This window comes from Hyla sarda, chromosome 11, assembly GCF_029499605.1.
Source record: "Hyla sarda isolate aHylSar1 chromosome 11, aHylSar1.hap1, whole genome shotgun sequence".
Lineage (NCBI taxonomy): Eukaryota > Metazoa > Chordata > Amphibia > Anura > Hylidae > Hyla > Hyla sarda.
Window position 1 is genome coordinate 103,239,012 of NC_079199.1, and position 26,817 is coordinate 103,265,828.

The 26,817-nt window shown below is 45.9% G+C and overlaps 2 protein-coding genes across 4 annotated transcripts in view; one reads left to right on the forward strand and one right to left on the reverse strand.

Moving 5' to 3' along the window:
- Positions 1 to 26,817, reverse strand: part of LOC130295085 (uncharacterized) — a 49,763-nt gene that overhangs the window by 22,782 nt on the left and 164 nt on the right. The window contains exon 2 of the mRNA XM_056545366.1: positions 24,790 to 24,848. Within this exon, the coding sequence (XP_056401341.1) occupies positions 24,790 to 24,799 (10 nt within the window). The 5' untranslated portion in view covers positions 24,800 to 24,848. The remainder of the gene's footprint in view (positions 1 to 24,789; positions 24,849 to 26,817) is intronic.
- LOC130295079 (Fc receptor-like protein 5) overlaps positions 1 to 26,817 on the forward strand; it is a 42,168-nt gene that overhangs the window by 6,361 nt on the left and 8,990 nt on the right. For 2 of the 3 annotated variants that reach the window (XM_056545347.1, XM_056545346.1), the window contains exons 4-16: positions 1,268 to 1,519; positions 2,756 to 3,022; positions 5,130 to 5,411; positions 8,888 to 9,133; positions 10,430 to 10,690; positions 14,468 to 14,749; positions 15,877 to 16,128; positions 18,521 to 18,784; positions 20,614 to 20,907; positions 22,176 to 22,448; positions 23,181 to 23,477; positions 24,384 to 24,686; positions 24,773 to 24,913. In XM_056545347.1, the coding sequence (XP_056401322.1) occupies positions 1,268 to 1,519; positions 2,756 to 3,022; positions 5,130 to 5,411; positions 8,888 to 9,133; positions 10,430 to 10,690; positions 14,468 to 14,749; positions 15,877 to 16,128; positions 18,521 to 18,784; positions 20,614 to 20,907; positions 22,176 to 22,448; positions 23,181 to 23,477; positions 24,384 to 24,686; positions 24,773 to 24,913 (3,414 nt within the window). Of the gene's footprint in view, positions 1 to 1,267; positions 1,520 to 2,755; positions 3,023 to 5,129; positions 5,412 to 8,887; positions 9,134 to 10,429; positions 10,691 to 14,467; positions 14,750 to 15,876; positions 16,129 to 18,520; positions 18,785 to 20,613; positions 20,908 to 22,175; positions 22,449 to 23,180; positions 23,478 to 24,383; positions 24,687 to 24,772; positions 24,914 to 25,770; positions 25,832 to 26,817 lie in introns of all 3 variants that reach the window. The other variant, XM_056545348.1, reaches the window with a different exon arrangement.

The following is a 26,817-nucleotide window of genomic DNA, read 5'->3' on the forward strand; positions in this document are numbered from 1 at the left end:
TTCCGGCCTTAAGGAAGCCGTTTCACACGGTAATCCGTGCTTCTTCCGGCCTTAAGGCCGGAAGAAGCATGGATTACCGTGTAAAATGGCTGGCGTAGCCTCCGAGCGCTTCTAATACAGGTGAAACCCAACATGCCAATTACCAATTTGCCCTAAAATGGTATTAGAAGTGCTCGGAGGCTACGCCAGCCGTTTCACATGGTAATCCGTGCTTCTTCCGGCCTTAAGGAAGCTGTTTCACACAGTAATCCGTGCTTCTTCCGGCCTTAAGGAAACCGCTTCACACAGTAATCCGTGCTTCTTCCGGCCTTAAGGAAGCCGTTTCACACGGTAATCCGTGCTTCTTCCGGGCTTAAGGAAGCCGTTTCACATGGTAATTTGTGCTTCTTCCGGCCTTAAGGGCGGAAGAAGCACGGATTACCATGTGAAATGGCTGGCGTAGCCTCCGAGCACTTCTAATACAGGTAAAACCGGGCTTAAGGCCAGAAGAAGCATGGATTACCATGCGAAACGGCTGGCGTAGCCTCTGAGCGCTTCTAATACAGGTGAAACCCAACATGCCAAATACCTATTTGCCCTAAAATGGTATTAGAAGTGCTCGGAGGCTATGCCAGCCGTTTCACGCGGTAATCCGTGCTTCTTCCGGCCTTAAGGAAGCCGTTTCACACGGTAATCCGTGCTTCTTCCGGCCTTAAGGCCGGAAGAAGCATGGATTACCGTGTAAAATGGCTGGCGTAGCCTCCGAGTGCTTCTAATACAGGTGAAACCCAACATGCCAATTACCAATTTGCCCTAAAATGGTATTAGAAGTGCTCGGAGGCTACGCCAGCCGTTTCACATGGTAATCCGTGCTTCTTCCGGCCTTAAGGAAGCTGTTTCACACAGTAATCCGTGCTTCTTCCGGCCTTAAGGAAACCGCTTCACACAGTAATCCGTGCTTCTTCCGGCCTTAAGGAAACCGCTTCACACAGTAATCCGTGCTTCTTCCGGCCTTAAGGAAGCCGTTTCACACGGTAATCCGTGCTTCTTCCGGCCTTAAGGCCAGAAGAAGCACGGATTACCGTGTGAAATGGCTGGCGTAGCCTCCGAGCGCTTCTAATACAGGTGAAACCCAACATGCCAAATACCTATTTGCCCCAAAATGGTCAGGAAGCCCCCAACTCTTTAGATGGTAATGCATAAGACTGTCAGATTGTCCCAGAAAATAATAGGTATAAAGCCTCTGCGTACCCTGATAATAATACGAGTGTCTTGTGCCCTATTGTAGATGTAGACCGGCCGCTGGTGTCCTTTACACCCGACTGGAGGACAATGTTCTACAATGAGACGCTGACCATATCCTGCCTCCATCCATCTGACACCAATGAGACGTATACTTGGTACCGGAACAACATACGGATGGATATAAATAGTCAGAACTTTACTATCTCCTCCATTCAGCTGTACGATCGGACAAACTATCAGTGCCAGACGCGCACCAGTGAGAAAAGTGAACCCGTCCGACCGCACGTTATAACAGGTAAGTCCGTCTAATGTACAGCTCTGCTAATCTGGGTATGACTTGTGTTTGTAGGTGGACGCACACAATACTGGACTAGACGCGCCCCAAATCTTAAAGATGGGTACTCCGGTGGAAAACTTTTTTTTTCTTAATCAACTGGTGCCAAAAAGTTAAACAGATTTGTAAATGACTTCTATTAAAAATTCTTAATCCTTCCAGTACTTATTAGCTGCTGAATACTACAGAAGAAATTCTTTTCTTTTCGGAACACAGAGCTCTCTGCTCACATCACGAGCACAGTGCTCTCTGCTGACATCTCTGTCCATTTTAGGAACTGTCCAGAGTAGGAGAAAATCCCCATAGAAAACACATGCTGCTCTGGACAGTTCCTAAAATGGACATAGATGTCACCAGAGAGCACTTTGGTCGTGATTTCAACAGAGAGCTCTGTGTTCCAAAAAGATAATAATTTCCTCTGTAGTATTCAGCAGCTAATAAGTACTGGAAGGATTAAGATTTTTAAATAGAGGTAATTTACAAATATGTTAAACTTTCTGGCACCAGATTATTTAAAAAAAATAAAATAATTGGTAGTAGTATTCCAGGAAAAAACTTATATATATATATTTATATATATATACACATACATAAATATATCATATATATCAACTGGCTCCAGAATGTTAAACAGATTTGTAAATTACTTCTATTTAAAAATCTTAATCCTTCCAATAACTATCAGCTGCTGAAGTTGAGTTGTTCTTTTCTGTCTGGCAACAGTGCTCTCTGCTGACATCTCTGCTTGTCTCGGGAACTGCACAGAGTAGAAGAGGTTTGCTATGGGGATTCGCTTCTACTCTGGACAGTTCCCGAGACACGTGTCATCAGAGAGCACTTAGACAGAAAAGAACAACACAACCTCAGCAGCTCATAAGTGCTGAAAGGATTAAGATTTCTTAATAGAAGTAATTTACAAATCTGTTTAACTTTCTGGAGCCAGTTGAGATATATATATATATAAAGTTTATTATTTGTTTTTTACATTCACTGGGGTTAGTCCCCATCCAGGCTGTCCAAGTTCTTTATCAGGGACGTGTCATGTCTGAAAAAACGGCATCGTAATTCATTCTCTACAGATTCCGCTTGAAGACAATGAGATCCAAATGACAAAATATGAAGCTATAACTATACAAATATATATATATATATATATATATATAAATAACTTGTCTAATTCCGTGTTTCCGTCCGTAGATCTTACCATACTGAGAGCCCCTCGCTACGTCTTCGAAGGCGACATCCTGAACCTGACATGTGACAGTCGCCTCGATGTCAATACGACCAATGCTCAAGCCTCTTTTTCCAAAAACTATAATTCGGTAAAACCTATGAACTCTGATACATATTTATTTGTCGGGAGAGTGGACGGAACCGTGGCTGGAAAACATTCGTGTAAAAAGAAGGCCATCTTCAAGAACGAGAATAAGGAGACGGACGCCGAGGAGATGATTGAAGTTACAGGTGATGGACGCTTTGTCTTATGGGGTCCTGTTTATTGTGGTGCTCGGGGGCACCATGGTATCATTGGATACCATGGACCGTACCATTATCATTATTATTTTCTTGGGTGCAGGACAAGTTTCTTAGTGCCCGTCATTTGGTTACATATTGGTAGAAACTCATTACACAACCAAGAAAATATTGGTCCCAAGGTTGTAGTTGGTTTCATCCCCTAGTGTGGTTGAGTGAACATTGGGCTTCTGAATGGTCCTTAAAGGGGTACTCTTTCCCTAGACATCTAATCCCCTATCCAAAGGATAGGGGATAAGATGTCTGATCACAGGGGTCCCAACGCCGGCTGCGGCACCCTAGGCATCCAGTGCACAAAGCCAATGTTGGATGACTCGCGATGCGGGATGGAGGCTCGGGACGTCACGGCCACACACCCTCAATGCAAGTCTATGGGGGGGCGTGACTTGCATTGAGGGGGCGTGGCCATGACATCTCGAGCCTCCGCCCTGTATCGCTAGTCATCCGGCATAGACTTAGACTTGCATTGAGGGAGCATGGCCGTGTTGTCAAAAACAAGGCGCGGCCATGACGTCCCGACCCTCCATCCCGCATCACCAGTCATCCAAAGAATAGGGGAGAAGATGTCTGATCACGGGGGTCCCGCTGCTGGGGACCCCCGCAATCTCGGCTGCGGCACCCTAGGCATCCGGTGCACAGAGTGAACTTTGCTCCGTGCCGGATGACTGGCGATGCAGGATGAAGGCTCGAGATGTCATGGCCGCGCCCTGCTTGTGCCGTCACGCCCCCTCCCATAGACTTGCATTGAGGGTGTGTGGCTGTGATGTCACGAGTGGGGCATGACCGCGACATCACGAGCCGCTGCCCCACAACGCCAGTCATCCGGCATGAAGCGAAGTTCGCTCCATGCACCGGATGTCTGGGGTGCCGCAGCCGAGATCCGGGGTTCGACATCTTATCCCCTGTCCCTTGGATAGGAGACAAAATGTCTAGGGGCGGAGTACCCCTTTAAAGAGGGGTACGCCGGTGGAAAACTTTTTTTTTTTTTTTTTAATCAACTGGTGCCAGAAAGTTAAACAGATTTGTAAATTACTTCTATTAAAAAAAATCTTACTCCTTCCAGTACTTATAATCTTTCCTACTACAAAGGAAATGGTTTTCTTTTTGGAACACAGAGCTCTCTGCTGATATCACGAGCACAGTGCTCTCTGCTGACATCTCTGTCCATTTTATGAACTGTCCAGAGCAGCATATGTTTGCTATGGGGATTTTTTCCTACTCTGGACAGTTCTTAAAATGGACAGAGATGTCAGCAGAGAGCACTGTGGTCATGATGTCAGCAGAGAGCTCTGTGTCCCAAAAAGAAAATAATTTCCTCTGTAGTATTCAGCAGCAAATAAGTACTGGAAGGATTAAGATTTTTTTATATAAGCAATTTACAAATCTGTTAAACTTTCTGGCACCAGTTGATTAAAAAAAAAAAAAAAGTTTTCCACGGGAGTACCCCTTTAACTCTATGTGTGCACATCCCTGAACCAAACACCCCATACAGAAAAAATCAAAGTTGCTGACCACAGTGCTCTCTGCTGACATCTCTGTCCATTTAAGGAACTGTCCAGAGCAGGAGAAAATCCCCATAGCAAACATATGCTGCTCTGGACAGTTTCTAAAATGGACAGCAGAGGTCATGACATCAGAGAAATCTAAAAAGTAAAGAATTTCCTCTGTAGTATACAGCCCCTAAAAAGTACTGGAAGGATTAAGATTTTTGAATAGAAGTAATTTACAAATCTGTTTAACTTTCTGGCACCAGTTGATTTAAAAAAAACACAGGAGTACCACTTTAAAAGGGGTCTTGAGCCCCTGCCCTTTTAAAGCACCTGCCCTATGATGCCCTCACTGATTGGGACCTCCGTGGGGTGATGGGGTCTTATTCAAATGACATGACTTGAGCCCCTGCCCCTAAAAATGTCTTTCCACGTCCCTGTTTGGTCAGTGTAACAAAGACTTGTGTAGGTCCCTCTAGAAAAATCATTGTGGGACTTCCTGCTTCGCATGTATTACACTGACTTATTGTGTCCTCCCCTATCTCTTCCAGTGTTGTTCACACCTCCCGAACTAAAATTACATCCATCTCCCATATCGGTGGGGATGGACATGACGCTGACCTGTGTGACCACTCTTCACCCATTACGAGCAGACACAGAATTACAATTTGCCTTCTATAGAAATGGCTGGCACGTCCAAGGGTTGGGTTCCTCCAATACATACAAAGTTCAGTCGGTGGAACTGGAGGATTCTGGGGATTATTCCTGTGAAGTGAGAACAATAATGAACAGTGTGAGGAAGATGAGTCCACAGCTGCCGATCCTCGTACAAGGTAAGTCACGTGTACATGACCCATCGAGTAAGAGAAGACCAAGACATCATTCTTGTATCGGTCTTATAATTATGATACCTTAAAGGGGTACTCCAGAGGGGGGAAAAAAAATCTAAATCACTGGCTCCAGAAAGATTTGTAAATTATTTCTATTGAAAAATCGAAATCCTTCCAGTACTTATCAGCTGCTGTATGCTCGGGAAGTTGTGTAGTTCTTTCCAGTCTGACCACAGTGCTCTCTGCTGCCATCTCTGTCCATGTCAGGAACTGTCAATAAATTCCCATAGCAAAACTCTCCTGATCTGGACCTTAAATGGACAGAGGAGTCAGCAGAGAGCACCATGGACAGACTGGAAGAACTACACAACTTCCTCAGGAGCATACAGCAGCTGATAAGTACTGGAAGGATTAAGATTTTTTAATAGAAGTAATTTATGTGGTGTCCCGGTACCGTATTGCATACTGTACCTAGTGTAGAGGTCCCCAAAGTCAGAGTAACTACGTTCAGGTAGGGTCCCTCAGGTGGGACAGCCCCTAGTCGCCTCTCCTCAATTCTAATTCTCTAATGTTAATACCTGTATATATTTAATAATAGTATATATCTAGGATAATGTATAGTACTTACCTTGTTTAGCGTCGCAGGACCTTCGGTCATGTGACCATGTTAATATCCTCTATGGTATGTTGGAGGACCTTAGGAGGTCCTTGGGTCACGTGTTACCCACAAGTCCTTGCAATGGGGATTGACATCAGTATGGACCAATTAGCTCTAGTCCAGCCCCTGCCCATATAAGGGAGCTGCGACCAATGATCGCTCTCTTGGGTTTCTGCTCTCGTGGATGGCGGACTAGCAGGATGGATCTGCGCAACTTTCAAAGACACGCTAGGCCTCAAAACCTACCGGCCTCAGCGGAACTAAAATCGTGAGTTCTAACCTAATCCCCGCTAAAGCTAGCGTGACTACTGGACCGCAACTAACCCCTAAATCCAGTGGAACAGCGCACAATACTAAACGACTCTAAATTGCTAAAGTCCCAACCTTTGTCAATCTCCAAAGAAAGCAGTTGTTATGCATAGAGACTGTTCCGTTATGAAGCTTGCAGAAAACCTTCAGTAAAAGTTACAATTGTTTCAGAAAACTCTCCGGTTGTGGACATACCCCTTATTATCTACCTCCCTATTGCTCTTGGGAAGGGTGGCGGTAGGACAAGCATTACTGAGGAGCCCTCACCCTGGCGTCACGAATAGCAAGGGTTAACAAGCACCCTTTAATTACCGCACAGCTACACTCCTCAAACCTTACATCCCCCAGGCTATCACATTTACAAATCTGCTTAACTTTATGGAGCCAGTTGATTTTGAAATTTTTTTTTCCAGCGGAGTACCTTTTTTTTAGACAAAAACAACCACGCAGCACAATTTTACCTATAAGAACCACATTTTCCACAACTTCCACCAGGGGTTAATAATGGTGGTGTTGCACAACCTTAAAGGGGTACGCCGCTGGGAGAAAAAAATGTAAATCAACTGGTGCCAAAAAGTTTATCAGATTTGTAAATTACTTCTATTTAAAAATCGTAATCCTTCCAGTACTTATCTGCTGCTGTATGCTCCACAGGAATTTTTTTTTAAATTTCCCTTCTGTCTGACCACAGTGCTTTCTGCTGACACCTCTGTCCATGTCAGGAACTGTCCGGAGCAGAAGCCAATCCCCATAGCAAACCTCTCCTCCTCTGGACAAGTTCCTGACATGGACAGAGGTGTCAGCAGAGAGCACTGCGGTCAGAAAGAAAGGAAATTGAAAATGAAAAGAACTTCCTGTGTAGCATACAGCAGCTGATAAGTACTGAAAGGATTAAGATTTTTAAATACAAGTAATTTACAAATCTGTTTAACTTTCTGGCACCAGTCAATTTAAATTACAAAAAAAAAAAAAAAAAAAAACACGTTTTCCAGTGGAGTACGCCTTTAACTCCCACTGGCCTAGAAATACGTTTTTATAGTTAATATTGCTGAATAAAGATTTATATCCATCAATTTCAATCGGAGGAGGCAAGGGTAACTTTTTCCGCCAGCCAGGGGGGCACATGAGGGGGCACAGCGTGATGTAGGGTAAGCCATGGCCCCGCCCCCTGGTGACGCCACAGATTAGATCAAAGTTCTTTCTTAAAATGTTCACTTGGGTAAGATCAGTTGTCTCCAACTGTGGCCCTCCAAATGTTGCAAAACATCCACTCCCAGCATGCTAGGATAGCCAAACACCTGTCTGCTTCCTCCAGAGGATCCACACTAATCATGAAAGGTAAATCAAGGCTTCCCTTTTGGTTAAACTTCTACTCCCAGCATGCCCGGACAGCCGTTGGCTGTCCGGGCATGCTGGGAGTTGAAGTTTTGCAACATCCGGAGGGCCACAGTTTGAGACCACTGGGTCAGACCATTTTTTTATTCCAGTATTCCCGATACTGGTCTAGCCCAAGAGAACATTTTAAAGGGGTTCTCCGCTTCTAGACATAAGCTGTCTGATCGCGGGGGTCCCTCCGCTGGGGACCCCCATGATCTCCCTGCTGAACCCGGCGTTCATTTAGAGCGGCGGGTGCAGTGCCGGAGGCTTGTGATGTCACGATCATGCCCCTCTTGTGATGTTACGGCCACGCCCCCTCAATGCAAGTCTATGGGAGGGGGCATGACGGCCGTCACGCCCCCTCCCATAGACTTGCATTGAGAGGGTGTAGCCGTGAACGTGACGCCACAAGCCTCCACCCCCCATTGCCAGTCATCCAGCATGGAGCAACGTTTGTTATGTGCAACGGATTTCTGGGGTGCCGCAGCCGAGATCACAGGGGTCCCCATTGGCGGGACCCCCGTGATCAGACATCTTATCCCCTATCCTTTGGATAGGGGAAAAAATGTCTAGGGGCGGAGTACCCCTTTAAAATGTTCTCTTGGGTTAGATCAGTATCGGGAACGTGGGAGTAAAAAATAGTGGGATGGAGCAAGTATTTAGGAAATCCAGAGTTTGAGAATGGCAATGTAGCAGAGTGTTGTATGGAGTACAGAGAATAGTTTAAAAAACTAGTCAATTACACAAAAACCGGTCACTGCAGAGTCCTGGCGCCATCTTTATTTTCAAAATCCTGTTTTCCTGCTCTAAGAAGGAAAATTGTCTGGTCAGAAGAGAGAAGTCGCTGAGCAAGGACTCTTCTGCAGACACTTTACTCTTTGTGGCCTTGCAGCCAGAGTACCTGCTGTGTAGCTATCACATCACCTTTCCAGAAAGCAGGTGTAGATCCGGGAGATCAATAACAAGTTCCGTCTCAATGTCCTCAGCCTCAGACGTATAGGGGAAGGTCCACAGATTCAAGAAAAGGTGGATCAAACCATTATCCACTGAGTAAAATGTAGGAATGTTTTACATGACCGAATATGACTATTTTAAGAAATTCTATTTTTGAACTTTTATTTCCTCTCTGTCGTAGAGACTATTAAGCCAGTGTTGTCCTTAAGCCCAAACTGGGACAAAATAATGAGACACGACCCAATGACCCTGACATGTGATGACAAGAAGAGCGAGACATATACCTGGTATAAAGACAATGTCAGGCTGTTCTCGACTGGAAAGACACTGAAGGTTTATGCCAGCAGTGATAAAGAAATTGGGCATTACCAGTGCCAGGGCGAATCTGGTGAAAGGAGCGACCCTGTTCATCTGGATATTTTCTTTGGTAAGATCGGCAGCAACTACAACTACAACCAGGGGCGTTGCTAGGGGAGGGCTAAGGGGGCTGTAGCCCAGGGTCTGGTGCCTATGTAAGATCGCCAGCAACTACAACTACAACCAGGGGCGTTGCTAGGGGAGGGCTAAGGGGGCTGTAGCCCAGGGTCTGGTGCCTATGTAAGATCACCAGCAACTACAACTAAAACCAGGGGCATTGCTAGGGGAGGGCTAAGGGGGCTGTAGCCCAGGGTCTGGTGCCTATAGCCCTGGGTCTTAGGCCACCCTTTTTTATTATTATTTTTATTATTGCCAGAGCTGCCTTAAGTCAGCGGTGGCTTCTGGGAAAGTATGTAGGCACACCAAATGTTGCCAGACTGACCACCTCAATTTATAGAATTTATGGAGAGGCACTGCTAAGGAGGCTGGGTGTGGTTAGAGGCATATCTGAGGTTGGGGAGTGACTGAGGGTGTGGTCAGGGTGTGTCTGAGGGTGTGGTCAGGGCATGTCTGAGGGCGTGTTAGGGGCGTGGCTGGTCTATGGGCTCTAGCCCTGGTTCTTTTGGAGACTAGCAACGCCCCTGACTACAACTCCCCACTTTTAGAGCCGAAGAGTCACAGGTTGGAGCCCACTGGGCTGGAAATAAGTTTTTATAGTTAGTCTGGCTGAATAAAGATTTATATCCATCAATTTCAATCAGAGGAGGGCCACGGGGGCACATGAGCGGGCATAGCATGATGCCACAGATAAGGTCAAAGTTCTTTCTTAAAATGTTCTCTTGGGTTAGATCAGTGGTCTCAATCTCCAGAGGATCCACACTGATCATGAAAGGTAAATCAAGGCTTCCATTTTGCAAAACTTCAACTCCCAGCAGACCCGGACAGCCAAACACCTGTTTGCCTCCTCCAGAGGATCCACACTGATCATGAAAGGTAAATCAAGGCTTCCCTTTTGCAAAACTTCAACTCCCAGCAGACCCGGACAGCCAAACACCTGTCTGCCTCCTCCAGAGGATCCACACTGATCATGAAAGGTAAATCAAGGCTTCCCTTTTGCAAAACTTCAACTCTCAGCAGACCCGTACAGCCAAACACCTGTCTGCCTCCTCCAGAGGATCCACACTGATCATGAAAGGTAAATCAAGGCTTCCCTTTTGCAAAACTTCAACTCCCAGCATGCCCGGACAGCCGATGGCTGTCCGGGCATGCTGGGAGTTGAAGTTTTGCAACATCCGGAGGGCCACAGTTTAAGACCACTGGGTTAGATGGTCTGTACCGTTTTTTTTTTTTTTTTTTTTTATTCCAGTGTGGCTCATCCTACAAGTGCCAATCTCCATCCACGAAGGGGACAGCGTGACGCTAAGATGCAGGATGTGGAGTTCCGGCTCTGCCGTCAATACGACATTTTACAAGGACGACTACGTGATACAGTTTTTGGGCTCTGAGACGGACTTAACGTTTGGACCCGTTTCCAAAAATGCTTCAGGGAAATATAAATGCACAAGATTTATAAATACCGGGTCTATAACTAAAACCTATGTTGCCGAGGAGTATATATCAGTAGCAGGTAAGTCTTAATTATTTATATAATATTTATATCTTCATGTTTGTTTTTTTATATTCTTAAATAATACTATTTTATAATATCACTGTTTATAATATACTTGGAAGGATTTATTATAGTCATATTTTTTTTATTATTTGACTGTGCTACAGGGGCTGTAAAGTTAGTGTAGATCATAATATAGTGTCTGTACCGGTGTTTCATGGTGGTCTCGCAGTTCTTGAGATCTTTGCCCCGATGTTTATTTTTAAAAGCATACAAAATGAGTGTCGTCTCAGGTTTTTCCCAGGTTGCAGTGTGGCCCGAAACATTACATCACTCGTCAGGTGTTGAAAGGGAGCCTGTCTGTGCTTTAATGGATGGAGTGACTGCTGGGTGGGAGGGAGGTCATTTTCCATAGGGCTGCAGGGAATTGTAGTTTCAACATGCACATATGGATGGTAGCCTAGCTGTGCTGCAATGGGTGGGGTGGCTGATGTGTGGGAGGGAGATAAGTAACCTCCCACAAAGAAACAAAGGATCCTGGGGATTGTAGTTGGATAGAGGGCACAGAAACAGGAAATAACCAGTACACTATATATATATATATATACACTATACAGTACAGATTATACAAGCCACCAGCATGATGAGGGACACAGGGCATGGCCATCTACCACCAACACAACCATGGATCCTTCTTAGCATGTCCATTACTGGCGACAGGTAAGTATCAAGTAACCTTATGTTGGATAACCCCTTTAAGCATGGTAAAAACCAATGTGGTCGCCATATTAATAACTTAATAACATAGTAATAACACAAATCTCTTCCCCTATTGGGGCCCTCCATCTAATTTCTCTCACACTAGAGACTGTTTCATGTGAAGCCAATAAACCTACTAGAAGTTAAAGGGGTACTCCAGCGATAAACATCCAAAGGATAGGGGATAAAATGTCTCATCACAGAGGGTCCCGCCGCTGGGGACCCCCACAATCTCCGGGCCGGAAGCAGTGGCGTCCGGAACACGGAAGCTTGAAGATTCCGTATTCATGACGTCACGCCACACCCCCTCAATTCATGTCTATGGGAGGGGGCGTGAAGGCTAGTACGTAGCCAACACGCCTGCTCCCATAGGCATGAATGGAGGGGGCGTGGCCGCTGTAGTCACCAGTCATCCGTCGCGGAGCAGAGATCGCTCTGTGCATGGATGACTGGAGTGCCGCCCCAAAGATCGCAGGGGTCCCCAGTGGAGGGACCCCTGCAATCAGACATCTTGTAAAATAAGATATTTCTCACCGGAGTACCCCTTTAATGGATGACTCCTCCAAGCCCTGATTCTAGTCTTGGACCCTGGGCCCCGATGCGAGATGTGTTTTGGGGCCCCATTAGGCATCAGGACTCCGATGCGACTGCTACCTCTGCTACCTCTATAGCTACGCCCCTGGGACACCCCATAGTGACTTTCACGAGTCCTGTCGTTCAGGTTTCTTCTTACTCCTTTTTGTTCACCTTTGAATCCAGATGACATTCCAGCCATGAGCATTAGGAGTAATTGGTAGACTTATATAGTCAGTTAGTACTTAGTAGACTTATATAGTCAGTTAGTACTTAGTAGACTTATATAGTCAGTTAGTACTTAGTAGACTTATATAGTCAGTTAGTACTTAGTAGACTTATAGTCAGTTAGTTAGTACTTAGTAGACTTATAGTCAGTTAGTTAGTACTTAGTAGACTTATATAGTCAGTTAGTTAGTACTTAGTAGACTTATATAGTCAGTTAGTTAGTACTTAGTAGACTTATATAGTCAGTTAGTTAGTACTTAGTAGACTTATATAGTCAGTTAGTACTTAGTAGACTTATAGTCAGTTAGTTAGTACTTAGTAGACTTATATAGTCAGTTAGTTAGTACTTAGTAGACTTATAGTCAGTTAGTTAGTACTTAGTAGACTTATAGTCAGTTAGTTAGTACTTAGTAGACTTATATAGTCAGTTAGTTAGTACTTAGTAGACTTATACAGTCAGTTAGTTAGTACTTAGTAGACTTATAGTCAGTTAGTTAGTACTTAGTAGACTTATATAGTCAGTTAGTTAGTACTTAGTAGACTTATATAGTCAGTTAGTTAGTACTTAGTAGACTTATATAGTCAGTTAGTTAGTACTTAGTAGACTTATATAGTCAGTTAGTTAGTACTTAGTAGACTTATATAGTCAGTTAGTACTTAGTAGACTTATAGTCAGTTAGTTAGTACTTAGTAGACTTATAGTCAGTTAGTTAGTACTTAGTAGACTTATAGTCAGTTAGTTAGTACTTAGTAGACTTATAGTCAGTTAGTTAGTACTTAGTAGACTTATATAGTCAGTTAGTTAGTACTTAGTAGACTTATACAGTCAGTTAGTTAGTACTTAGTAGACTTATAGTCAGTTAGTACTTAGTAGACTTATAGTCAGTTAGTTAGTACTTAGTAGACTTATATAGTCAGTTAGTTAGTACTTAGTAGACTTATATAGTCAGTTAGTTAGTACTTAGTAGACTTATATAGTCAGTTCGTACTTAGTAGACTTATATAGTCAGTTCGTACTTAGTAGACTTATAGTCAGTTAGTACTTAGTAGACTTATAGTCAGTTAGTACTTAGTAGACTTATAGTCAGTTAGTACTTAGTAGACTTATAGTCAGTTAGTTAGTACTTAGTAGACTTATATAGTCAGTTAGTTAGTACTTAGTAGACTTATAGTCAGTTCGTACTTAGTAGACTTATATAGTCAGTTCGTACTTAGTAGACTTATATAGTCAGTTAGTTAGTACTTAGTAGACTTATAGTCAGTTAGTTAGTACTTAGTAGACTTATAGTTAGTTAGTTAGTTAGCAGAGCAAATGTAATACCTTACTATACAGTGGTCCCTCAAAATATGATATTAATTGGTTCCAGGAGAACCATCATATGTTGAAACCATCATATGTCGAGTACATATGTCTATGTAGAAATGGTAATTGGTTCTGGGGCCTCGGAACCATTGTATGTTGAATACATATCTCTATGGGAAACTGCCAATTGGTTCTGGGATGACCATTGTATGTGGAGTGTATGGGGAGTGTTTAACAAACCAGGGTGCCTCCAGCTGTTGCACAACTACAACTCCCAGCATGCATGTACAGCCATTGACTGTCTGGGCATGCTGGGAGTTATAGTTTTGCAACAGCTGGAGGCACACTGATAGGGAAACATTGATGTATGGGGTGTATAGTGTGTATATGTATTGTATGTGATGTGTGACATCGCATACAGTACTGTACAGTTCTTTAAATACCTTCAGGGGGGGACAGAATGTCCTCCATTACCATCCTGCCGACTACAGCTCTATAGGAAAGGAAGGGGAGGGCAGCCAGCAGCTCATTGGATGCCTGCAGCAAGATGCCTGCAGGCTATTGGCTATGGCTGCACTGGGGGGCGGGGCTTACACGGAGCTCACAGTGGAAGCCTGTATGAGTTAGCAGGACAGCATGTGAGTGACAGGAGGCAGAACGGGGCACACGGGGACATTATACAACTATCTGTCAGTTACTGAAGTTGTCAGCGCTGTCAGATAGCTGTTTGTACGATGGCCCCGACACACAGCAGCATCATATGTCGAGGCTGCCTTCAACATACGATGGGCTCTGAGAGGCCATCATATGTTGAAATGATCATATGTCGGGGCCATCATAAGTCGGGGGGGTCACTGTATTCTCTTTGGGTTCAGTGTTGATCCAATGATGTGTTAACCCTTTTATAATTTGTAACATATATTCTTTTTTAGAGCTTTTTACCACTCCAGAAGTCCGACTAAATCTAAACCCGGTGGTAGAAGGAGCGGACATGACCTTAACCTGTCATACGACCATTAGTCCACTCAGATGGTCAATAGGATTGAAATATTCTTTTTATAAAAATGGGAAGACTGTGCAAGAATTCGGCGAATCCAGAAAATATAAAATTTCATCTGCTCAACTAGAGGATTCTGGGAGCTATGCCTGTGAGGTGAAAACCTTATACAATACTGTGAAGAAGATGAGCACGGCCATATCTATTAATGTACAAGGTGAGCCCACCATATATCAGGTGAACACAGATACACCGTCACGCCCCCTCCCATAGACTTGTATTGAGGGGGTGTGGTGTGATGTCACAAAGGGTGGGGGTTGTGACATCACAATGTTCCGAACGCTTGGAGCGGGCAGCGGGGGTCATGACGTCATAGTCACACACCCTTGTGACATCACGCCACGCCCCCTCAATGCAAGTCTATAGGAGGGGGCGTGGCGAATGCCACGCCCTCTCCCATAGACTTGCATTGAGGGGGCATGGCATCATGTCACGAGGGGGCTTGGCCGTGACGTCACGAGCCCCAGCAGTGGAGTACCCCTTTAAGAGTTTTGATTTGTCTTATCAAATCGGGATTTCTTACTTTAGCTTTATCTGTTGATTTATCCCGGCTGCACGGCACATACCGACTGATACTCCCAATGTACTCCCAATGTACTTGGATGTACTCCCAATGTTCCTGTAGGTTTGCTCCATCTTTTTACTCTATTCTGTAACTGTGTAACTGAGGACTGGTCAGAAAGATAATGTTCGACAATTTCATGTCTATGGTGTGAACCAGACCAAAGAGATTGGTGGAGACCGGGCTTCACCAACTCCAATCCTTTAGCCCCTCACGCTTAGGAATAACCCAACACAGAGTTAACATGACTGCTAGGCCCAACTTGAAGAGGCGAGATTACGGTGGTACCTGAGGATGTAGCTGTAGGCTGGTGCAAGGATTTCTAGCAAAAAAACATTTTGGTGCCCCCACCAGACCCACCGCAAACACCTACCTCTCCCCTTCCCACTCTGGCGATACGGCTATAATGCGTAGCCCTGCCATGGGTCCACAACCCCCACCGTCTATTCCATTCCGGTTCCCCAACACTCGATCAAAATAAAGCTTTCAATTCTCCTGCCAGTGAGTGGTTGAGGATTCAGATTTTTCCGCCCCTACCAGCTCGGCGCCCTAAAGTAGCTGCCTTAGCTGCCTTATGGTAGCACCGGCCCTCCTCATATCTACAGTCGGTCAAGGTATTGGCTACATTTTATCACTTTATCCAAGAATAACAAATCTGAGACATCTGAATATACAGTAGAATGATTCTCGCCAATTCTTTTATCCATATTCTTTTCCTTTAGGTATGGCAGTGGTGTCTTTTACACCCAATGTTGGAAAGATATTGACGACAGAAACCATGACTCTGAAGTGTAATGTGGATCCAAAAATAAAAGGCAAACAAGAGTATTACTGGTACAAGGACAGTATCCAACTGAATATAAGTCAACAGAGCTTCACCATTCAGGGTGCCCTTGTCAGTGACAGTGGTTATTACCAGTGCCGATCCACCAATACTCATATGAGTGAACCCATCAGGCTGGATGTCTCCAATAGTAAGTCATTTATGTGCACACGGGAGGTCTCTATGGCTCCTAAATCTAAACATTTTGTAAAGGAGAAAAAAAAGAGACCCTCAGGGGGCGCCTAGTGCGTTACCTATGGCAGGGGAATACTGGCGTATAGCTTTGAATACCTGTCCTTGTGATTGGTTAATTCCATCTGTAGGTGTTCCTCATCCAGCACGTGGGTCTTATCATCTTGGGTGTAGCTCTCTCTGGAGGCGCCATCTTATACACATTGTTTCAAACAGGACGGGAGGGGGAGCGAGCTAGTGAGTGGCCATTTTAGCAAGCATATTCTGAAATAGACATTTTACCCCATCCATTACAATACAACAAATAGAAGAGCAAGGCACAAAAAAACAAGCCCGTAGGTAATGGACGCTCACCTGAATCGAGTGGAAAACTCGCATATCACCCCGCTAGTAAGGGGTACACAGGTACAGCTGCGGCAAGCCATGTGGTTCCAGGAGTAGGCCAAGCCATCCTGTGATGATTAGTGAAGAAGCAAAGAAAAAAGGAACCTGAATGCAGAGGCGCTGCTGCGCAGCAGCAGCGCCTCTGCATTCAGGTTCCTTTTTTCTTTGCATCTTTATTAAATCTAAACATTGTTGTATGAGGGTAGATTTGTTCACACAGGTCCATAATATACAGGTAAAATGATGCTAGAGACAGGCCCCTCTCTACCTCTGTGTTTATTTTTAGGGGGCTTTTTTTTAAAGTTTTTTTTAGTTTTATTACACTACATAAAACTAGAAGTTATTTTCACATGTCTTGTAGTTACCCTGGGTTACACAGTTCATAAGGGTACGTTCACACGAGCGGATTTGCAGCGAATTTCACGCTGCAGATCCGCCGCTGAAGGACCCTCTGTATTCTGCCATCACATATGCCTGTTCGGAGCGGCAAAACGCCGCTGCGAGCAGACACAGAGCGATGTGCGAGTCGCCGCGCGCATGCGCAGTATACTCGGACATCGCGGCAGCTCTCGGCCTAGCAGGGGGGAGCGTCCGCGATACGTGCGAGTACACCGCGCATGCGCGGCGACTCGCACACCGCTTCAGTGTGCCTGCACGTAGCGGCGTATTGCACATGTGAAGGCAGAATATACGCTGAAATCCGCTGCGAAAATCCGCTCGTCTGAACGTACCCTAAGGTTGGAAACAAAAACGATTCCATCAAGTTTCATCTGTGTTGATCCAGAGGAAGGAAACGAACCCCCATGAGGCTGATGCCCATTGCCCCACGACTTCCCGACTCCAATATGGCATCAGAATAAATCCCTGGATGAACGTTCTATCCCCAAAAATCTACCGTCCATAACCTGTAATATGACATTTTCCATAAAAACATCCAGGCCCCCCTTGAACTTGCTCAGACTGGGTTCTCACCACGTTTTTGCCGTACTGTTTTCAATCAGTTTTTCTAAAGAAAGCCGTATGGCAAAAAAACGGATGGAACCATATGGGAAAAAGTCAATCGTATGCATTTTTTAAACCGTATACTGTTTCCAAAAGTGCATACGCTTCCGTCCGTTCAGGTCGGCTCATTTTTGACCCATATGCGGTTTTGTGACCGGACCTAAAACCGTAATATACTACGGTTTTAGGTCCGGTCAGGTAAAAAATGAACCGACCGGAGTCACCGTTTGACTCCGGTCGGCTCATTAAAGTAAATGGATTTCAGCGCAGTTCTGGCTGGGGTATGTGAGCGCCCAGTTTTCCCCTCCCCCAGCCGGATCCGGCAACCGTACAGTGAAAACGAAGTGTGAATGCAGCCTTAGAGAGAGAAAAAAATTGGAATGTAATGTGAGGCTATATTTCCCAGTTTGGATATTTTTTTGTTTTGACTTTTTGTTATGGCGAGGAAAACTTTATTTATGTTCATAAGGAATGTGTTTTGGACATTATAGGCAAGTCGTTATTTGTTAGATTACCTGGGCTGAGTTGTTATTTTGAGACAGAAAGTCTGCATTTATGTTCAGTTTTGCTCACTTTTGTTACAGTCATTTGGACTTGTTTTTGTGTCCTGTAAGGTTTTCTAATTTTAGAATAAAAGAGTTTCAGTGTGAGATGAGCTATGATTGTCTAAGGCTGCACACACACACACACACACCCTCAGCACTCCAGACTGCATTTCCTGATTTTGGATTCTTCCAGGCCAGCAGGAGTCCAAAGTCTGTGTAAGAGGTGGGAGAAATGTGCCCTGGACAAGTAGGGAGACACCTAGTGGCAGCTTTTTCAAACACAAATAAAACATAGAAAACTTCATTTAAAAAAAAAAAAAAGTAAATTAGAATTATTTTTTATTTACCATAAGGAGTGCAATAACAAAAATTAGTTTTAATGAAGGTGCCCATTTAAGCAGTGCACTGTGTGTTTTTTAGGTGATCTCATAGTCCAAGCGCCTCCGTTCATATTAGAAGGTGACAACCTAAACCTCAGCTGTCATAGTCGTCGCGGTCTGGATTTACAAAGCACAAAGTTCTATAAGAACGGCAGACTACTAAAACTTCTTGGGGCTGACACTGTCCTCCAGATGGGAAAGGCCTACTCCATCATGAGCGGGGAATATAAATGCACCAGAGATGCCAAACTCGTTTCCTTCAGGTCTAGGACATTATCTGCAGAACTATTTGTCTCCATCTCAGGTAAGATGTCTTATTGTTGTACAGGGGTACTCCGCCCCTAGACATCTTATAGGGGATAAGATGTCTGCTCACGGGGGTCCCGCAGCTAGGACCCCTGGTGATCTCTGTGTAGCAACCAGCGTTGGTCTAGAAAGCTGGGTGCCGGGGTCAGGGGTCGTGATGTCATGACCACTCCCCTTGTGACATCACACCATGCCCTCTCAATGCAAATCTATGGGAGGAGCATGGCGTGACCATGATGTCACCCTCCCCCCCCCCCCCCCCCCCCTGAACAAAATGTTACCAACGCTGGGGCAGTGGAGTACCCCTTTAAGTGAATCAATGATTCCATGCTTGGAGATTTATGCTGGTGATTTACAATGGAGAAAGAGATCCGGCAACGTGTGCTGTGTGCCAGATGGGGCGCCATGCTCGCCCAGGGGTTAGGGCACCAACTGTATTTATGTCCCAGGAGAAGGACAGTCTAACGATGCTACCAAGATGGTGTCCATATAACAGATTAGATATTACGCCTAGAAATACAGTGCCAAGTAATAATACCATATAGTAAACCCATAATGGTGCTATACAGTAAACAAAATATAGGTCCATAGTTATTCTAGATAATCTAGATAATAATTCTAGATAATCTTTTCGGGAAGGGTTAATAGGCGTCCCATTGGCTGAGCTGGTCAGTGGTGGCTTCTGGGTAGTTGACTCTTCTTTCCCATTTAATTGGCACATGTGGAAAAGATGTTTAAAGGGGTACTCCACCCCTGATCATCTTATCCCTTATCCAAAGGATAGGGGATAAGATGTCTGATTGCGGGGGTCCCGCCGGTGGGGACCCTCACGATCTCGGCTGCGGCACCCCCGACATCCTATGCATGTAGTGAACTTCGCTCGGTGCCTGATGACTGGCGATGCGGGGAAGAGGCTCTTGACATCACAGTCACATCCCGCTGGTGGCGTCACGTCCACATCCCCTCAATGCATGTCCGTCACGCCCCCTCCCATAGACTTGCATTGAGGGGGGGGAGCAGCTGTGACGTCACAAGCCTCAGGAGCTGCACCGGACACTCTAAACGAATGCCGGGTGCAGCAGAGAGATCACGGGGGTCCAGCTGCTGGGGAGCGTCGGGTGCAGTGATGTCACGATCATGCCCCTCTCGTGATGTCACGGCCACGCCCCCTCATTGCAAGTCTATGGGAGGGGGCGTGACGGCCGTCACGCCCCCTCCCACAGACTTGCATTGAGGGGTCGTGGGCGTGAACATGACGCCACAAGCCTCTGCCCCCCATCGCCAGTCATCCAGCAGGGAGCAAAGTTTGCTACCTGCACCGGATGTCTTGGGTGCCGTAGCCAAGATCGCGGGGGTCCCCAGTGGCGGGACCCCCGTGATCAGACATCTTATCCCCTATCCTTTGGACAGGGTATAAGATGTCTAGGGGCGGAGTAACCCTTAGGGTCTCGGGTTTTATCTGAATTTAGAGCATTTTCAATTTTGTTAAAGGGTATTTCTATCTATATTTGTTGTCTCCATGGCTGGGCAGGAAATATTCTTTGGTTACATGGTAAAGACTTTTCATTAAATATGTTAGCCCATTTACTATTTTCTACTCCTCCTTCCCATCATACCTCAGAATGGAGGATGGACTTCCTCTTCTGTATATCCTGGGAGGAGCTTTCTCTCGTGTTCTTTGTCGCCCCCTGCTGAGTAAGCTACCTTTCCTATTTCTGTAAAACTAGACGGGGGAAAGTACCCTGATGAAGCTCCTTGAATCCTTGTGAGGTACCGTCTGCTTTATACAATGCAAACTAATATTTTTATTATTATTTTTATTCCTAGAAATCTTTTCATATCTGACTATAAAAGTAAAAACAAATCCAATATTAGAAGGCGATCCCTTGATCCTAACCTGTGACTTTGCTCTAAATCCGGCCTTGAATCCCCTGCAAGGCGGCATAGATCTAGAATTTGCCTTTTACAAGGATGGAAACAAAATACTGGAGTTTGGTAAAAATAATACCTATCAAATGAAAGCAGCAAAGAGGAACGATTTTGGGAATTATACGTGTAACGTTCGAAGCTCACTCATCAATGAAGTGAAGATCAGCCAAAAGGTCGATGTCAGCGTCCAAGGTAACAAGGAATGGGGTCTGGTGGGATTCATGTCCTTCTAGATTAGAAGAAAATGGCCTAAAATGTTACTTGTTCTCGAGTACACAACTTGTCAGAGAATATCTTCAACACTGGGCTTAAAGGGGTGCTCCGCTGCTCAGCGTTTGGAACAAATTGTTCTTAATGCTGGAGTTGGGAGCTTGTGACGTCATAGCCCCGCCCCCTAATGACGTTACACCCCGCCCCCCCCCCCCCCCCCCCTCAATGCAAGTCTATGGGAGGGGGCGTGACAGCCTGGTCAGATGATGAACCCATTACCAACGACCATAGCCATGATATACTTAAAAGGGTACTCCACCCTAAAGAATAGGGGATAAGATGTTTGATCGCTGGGGTCTGGCCGCTGGGACCCCTGCGATCTCCAGGCCGGCACCCCAGCATTCTAAACAATAATTCAGAATGCCGTCTATGGGCTTCAGTGACGTCATCCCCCCCCCCCCCCCCACCTCCAAACATGTCTATGGGGGAGGGCATCACGGCTGTGTTCTTCTGCTCCACGACACGCTCCTTGCCATAGACATGAATGGATGTGGCGTGACGTCACGAACACGGAAGCCCCAAAGCTGGCATTCTGAACCTGAGTTTAAAGGGGTATTCCGGCCATAGACATCTTATCCCTTATCCAAGGGATAGGGAATAAGATGTCTGATCGCGGGGGGCCTGCCGCTGGGACTCTCCACGATCTCTGTGCAGAACCCGCATTCTATGCCGATCTCCTGCTCCAGTTTTACAACCCTCTGTGTTTCCAGGACTGGAGACGTGATGTCACGCCACACCCTCTCCATTCATGTCTATGGGAGGGGGTGTGACAGCCATCACACCCCCTCCCATAGACATGAATGGACGAGGCATGACGTCACGTCTTCAGTCCCAAAAACACAGAGGTTTCCAAAACTGGAGTAGCAGCCTGGCATAGAATGCGGGTGCTGCACGGAGATTGCGGGGGGGGGGGGGTCCTAGCGAACGCCCCCCCCCCTGCGATCAGACATCTTATCCCCTATCCTTTGGAAAGGAGATAAAATGTCTAGGGGCAGAGTACCCCTTTAACCTGCACTATAACTAAGGGAGTCCACATACACTAGAAAACAAGATGTACGTATCCACTGAATTTGGCAGGACCAGACAGCCCTTCAGTGTTTACGGAGGCTTCCGACGTTCCCCCCCCCCCCCGACAAATGTTATGTTGGCTTTTACCCCTTCTTCGTTTTAACCCTTTTTCATTCCTTTAGAGCTGTTTTCCACTCCCACACTGACGGTTAACCCCGCGAATGTTCAGGCAGGAAAACCATTGGAATTTCTCTGTGAATTTAAAGTTTATTCAGATCGAATGAGGAGAAATCTGAAGATAACCATTTACAAGGATGGCAACGTTCTAGCCAAATACAGAGATTTTGGTTATATCTCAGCGAAGACTGACCATTCTGGAGACTACATGTGTGAAGTTGCCGACTTAACCAGAACGATCATCGCATACAGCCAAACCAGGCGCATCCTGGTTAAAGGTAAATGTGAAGCCAAGTCTATGGGTGTTCATCCTGCCTCATCCACATCATAGTCCACAACCAGCCCATCATAGTCCACAACTGACCCATCATAGTCCACAACCGACACATCATAGTCCACAACCGACCCATCATAGTCCACAACTGACACATCACAGTTCCACAACTGACACTTCCTAGTCCACAACCGACCCATCATAGCCCACAACCGACCCATCATAGTCCACAACTGACACATCACAGTTCCACAACTGACACATCCTAGTCCACAACCGACCCATCATAGTCCACAACTGACACATCACAGTTCCACAACTGACACATCCTAGTCCACAATCGACCCATCATAGCCCACAACCGACCCATCATAGCCCACAAACCGACCCATCATAGTCCACAACTGACACATCACAGTTCCACAACTGACACATCCTAGTCCACAACCGACCCATCATAGCCCACAACCGACCCATCATAGTCCACAACCGACCCATCATAGTCCACAACCGACCCATCATAGTTCACAACCGACACATTATAGTCCACAACCGACCCATCATAGTGCACAACCGACCCACCATAGTCCACAACCGACCCACCATAGTCCACAACCGACCCATCATAGTCCACAACCGACCCATCATAGTCCACAACCGACCCATCATAGTCCACAACCGAATTACGCAGCAAATTCCTCAACTCTATAAGTAAAATGAATGTGTTTTCTCACAGAGCAAGTGGCTGGCGTAAAACTCTTTTCTGAACAACACAAAGAACGTGACATCAAGATGTTGGCTGGAAGTAACATAACGTTCACGTGTTCGGTCCGTGAAGGTACTTCTCCTTCATTTAGATGGTTGCACAATTTCCAGGAGATAGACCAGAGCTGTGCCACATATCAAGTCCTACATGATGGCCAAAAGCTCTTCATAGGATCTGTGCAAACCCATCACTCCGGATCCTATCAATGCCGAGTCAGCAACAACGTCTCGTCCGGTGAGAGTGACAAGCTGGAGCTCACCGTCATTGGTAAGTCCTACAAGACCAACAACTTAAGAAATACCTCACTCAGAAATCAAATAAACCATCCCAAAAAGTTCCTTAAATTCTGGCCCTCTAAAGAAGTCGCGACCGTAACATTCTCCGGATGTAAAAACAAAACAGTCCCAAGAAAAAAGGAAGAAGGTAGCCGGCACTGCAAGCTAAAAGAATCGGTCATTCCAGGTGGTGCGCTCGTGGAAAATAAAGTCCATAGAAATATAAATGATTACAGAATGTATAACGGAGCACTCACCGGCTAAGCTGAAATTCCAATCACAGTCCGATAAGTCATCTTCGGACCAGAGCGGGGAGGCGGCAGATGGTACCGGGGGAGTTCAGACGCTGGCAAAGCCAGCGTCTGAACTCCCCCGGTACCATCTGCCACCTCCCCGCTCTGGTCCAAAGAGGACTTTCCGGACTGTCATTGGAACTTTAGCTTAGTGGGTAAGTGCTCCGTTATACATTCTGTACTCTTTTATATTTCTACGGAACTCCCCCGGTACCATCTGTCGCCTCCCCGCTCCGGTCCAAAGAGGACTTTCCGGACTGTCATTGGAACTTTAGCTTAGCAGGTGAGTGCTCCGCTATACATTCTGTACTCATTTATATTTCTATGGAACTCCCCCGGTACCATCTGACGCCTCCCCGCTCCGGTCCGTAGAGGACTTTCCGGACTGTCATTGGAACTTTAGCTTAGTGGGTAAGTGGTCCGTTATACATTCTGTACTCTTTTATATTTCTACGGAACTCCCCCGGTACCGTCTGCCACCTCCCCTCTCCGGTCCAAAGAGGACTTTCCGGACTGTCATTGGAACTTTAGCTTAGCGGGTGAGTGCTCCGTTATACATTCTGTACTCATTTATAATTCTCTGAATGTACATTCTATTCTTACAGAGCCTATAGGTGGCGCCTTCCTGACCACTGACCAGAAAGTCCTTGACGTGGTGAAAGAAGACAGTTTCACCTTCACGTGCTCCTTGACTCAGGGTAATGGTTCCCATTTCTCCTGGATACACAACCAGCAACACCTGGAGCAGAACGCATCTATATACGAGTTCAGGGAAGGAGGAAAGGTCCTACATATAAAGTCAGTCCAACTGCACCATGAAGGGTCATACCAATGTATTGTCGAAAAGGACTTCACGCCTACAAGAAGATTGGTGTCACAAAGTGGCACCCTGACCCTGAAAATCTCCAGTAAGTCTTCTTCTCATGCTGGATCGTACAGACGTAGGAGATGACGTGGGATCGTTCAACCCTCATAACCTTGTCCTATCTCATAGGTAAAGGAGGCTCCTACCTGACGCCATTGCTTATCATCATGGCGGTGATGTCCATCCTCTTCATCTCGTTCTTGGTCTACAAGTATCAGAACAAATTAGTTAAGCCTCTTTTCCTCCAAATAAAGCCAGACATTACCAGAGGTGAGTAGGAAAACGAAATTAAAAATCAACTGGTGCCAGAAAGTTTAACAGATTTGTAAATTACTTCCATATAAAAATCTTAACCCTTCCAGTACTTAACAGCTGCTGTATGCTCCACAGGAAGTTGTGTAGTTCTTTCCAGTCTGACCACTCTGTGCTCTCTGCTGACACCTCTGTCCATGTCAGGAACTTCCCAGAGTAGGAGCAAATCCCCATAGCAAACCTCTCCTGCTCTGGACAGTTAAATTCTTAAATTCTGGAAAGACATTCTTAAAGGGGTACTCCGGCAGAATTTTTTTAAATTTTATTTTCTTTTATCAACTGGTGCCAGAAAGTTAAGCAGATTTGTAAATTACTTCTATTAAAAAATCTTAATCCTTCCAGTACTTATTAGCTGCTGAATACTACAGAGGAAATTCTTTTCTTTTTGGAACACAGAGCTCTCTGCTGACATCACGAGCACAGTGCTCTCTGCTGACATCACCAGCACAGTGCTCTCTGCTGACATCTCTGTCCATTTTAGGAACTGTCCAGAGCAACATATGTTTTCTATGGGGATTTTCTCCTACTCTGGACAGTTCCTAAAATGGACAGAGATGTCAGCAGAGAGCACTGTGCTCGTGATGTCAGCAGAGAGCTCTGTGTTCCAAAAAGAAAATAATTTTTTCCTCTGTAGTATTCAGTAGCTAATAAGTACTGGAAGGATTCAGATTTTTTAATAGAAGTAATTTACAAATCTGTTTAATATTCTGGCACCAGTTGAGGGGGAACGTAAAAGCCTAATAAAGTTGTTGTTTTGGGCTCAGAGAGGGGTGTGTGGTGCAGTCACAGTGACATCTTTACTTATTTACCTCTAGTGCCCTTGGAAAACATTGGTGACAAGGATCTTCTGGTGGAGCATATGGAGAATCCTGAGAGGTTGGTGTCTATACAGATTTAACCCCTTAATGATGGTTACATTTTATTGTGCCATTAATGGAGCCACTTAAAGAGGTACTCCACCCCTAGACATCTTATCCCCTATCCAAAGGATAAGGGACCCCCGTGATCTCCCTGCTGCACCTGGCGTTCGTTTAGAGCGTTGGGTGTAGTGCCGGAGGCTCGTGATGTCACGGTCACGCCCCCTCGTGACATCACAGGCACGCCCCCTCAATGCAAGTCTATGGGAGAGCGCGTGATGCGCTCTCCCATAGACTTGCATTGAGGGAGCGTGTCCGTGATGTCACAAGTGGGGCGTGGCCGCAACGTCACGAGCCTCCCCCCCCCGCATCGCCAGTCATCCGGCATGGAGCAAAATCCACTCCGTGCACCGGATGTCTGGGGTGCCGCAACCAAGATTGCAGGGGTCCCCAGCGGCGCCCCCCCCCCCCCCGAACAGACATCTTATCCCCATCCTTTGGATAGGGGATAAGATGTCTAGGGGAGGAATACCCCTTTAAAGGCTTGTTTCTGCAAACCATTTTTTTTTTTTTTGGGGGGGGGGGGGATAGTGAACACCTCAGGCGGGTCCCATTGTGGATTCTGAGTGGTGGTAAAGTAGCATGAGGGAGGTGTATCGGGGCAGAAGGGGAGGAATATAGGATAGGGGATAAGATGTCAGATAACGGGGGTCTCGCCGCTGGGGACCCCCGCAATCTCCCTGCTGCACCAACGCACAATCTGTCATTCCGCACCCACCTTTGTGAGCTCTCCGCAGCGCTGGAGGCTCCGAGTGTGAAGCGTAACGTCCACAGGGGCCGGGGGCGTCATGACTCCGCCCCCGTGTGACATCGCTCCCCGCCCCCTCAATGCAAGTCTTTGGGAGGGAGCGTGACGGCAACCCCCGCAATCAGACATCTTATCCTAATCCTTTGGATAGGGGATAAGATGTATTAGGGCCGGAGTACCCCTTTAAGGAAGGAGGC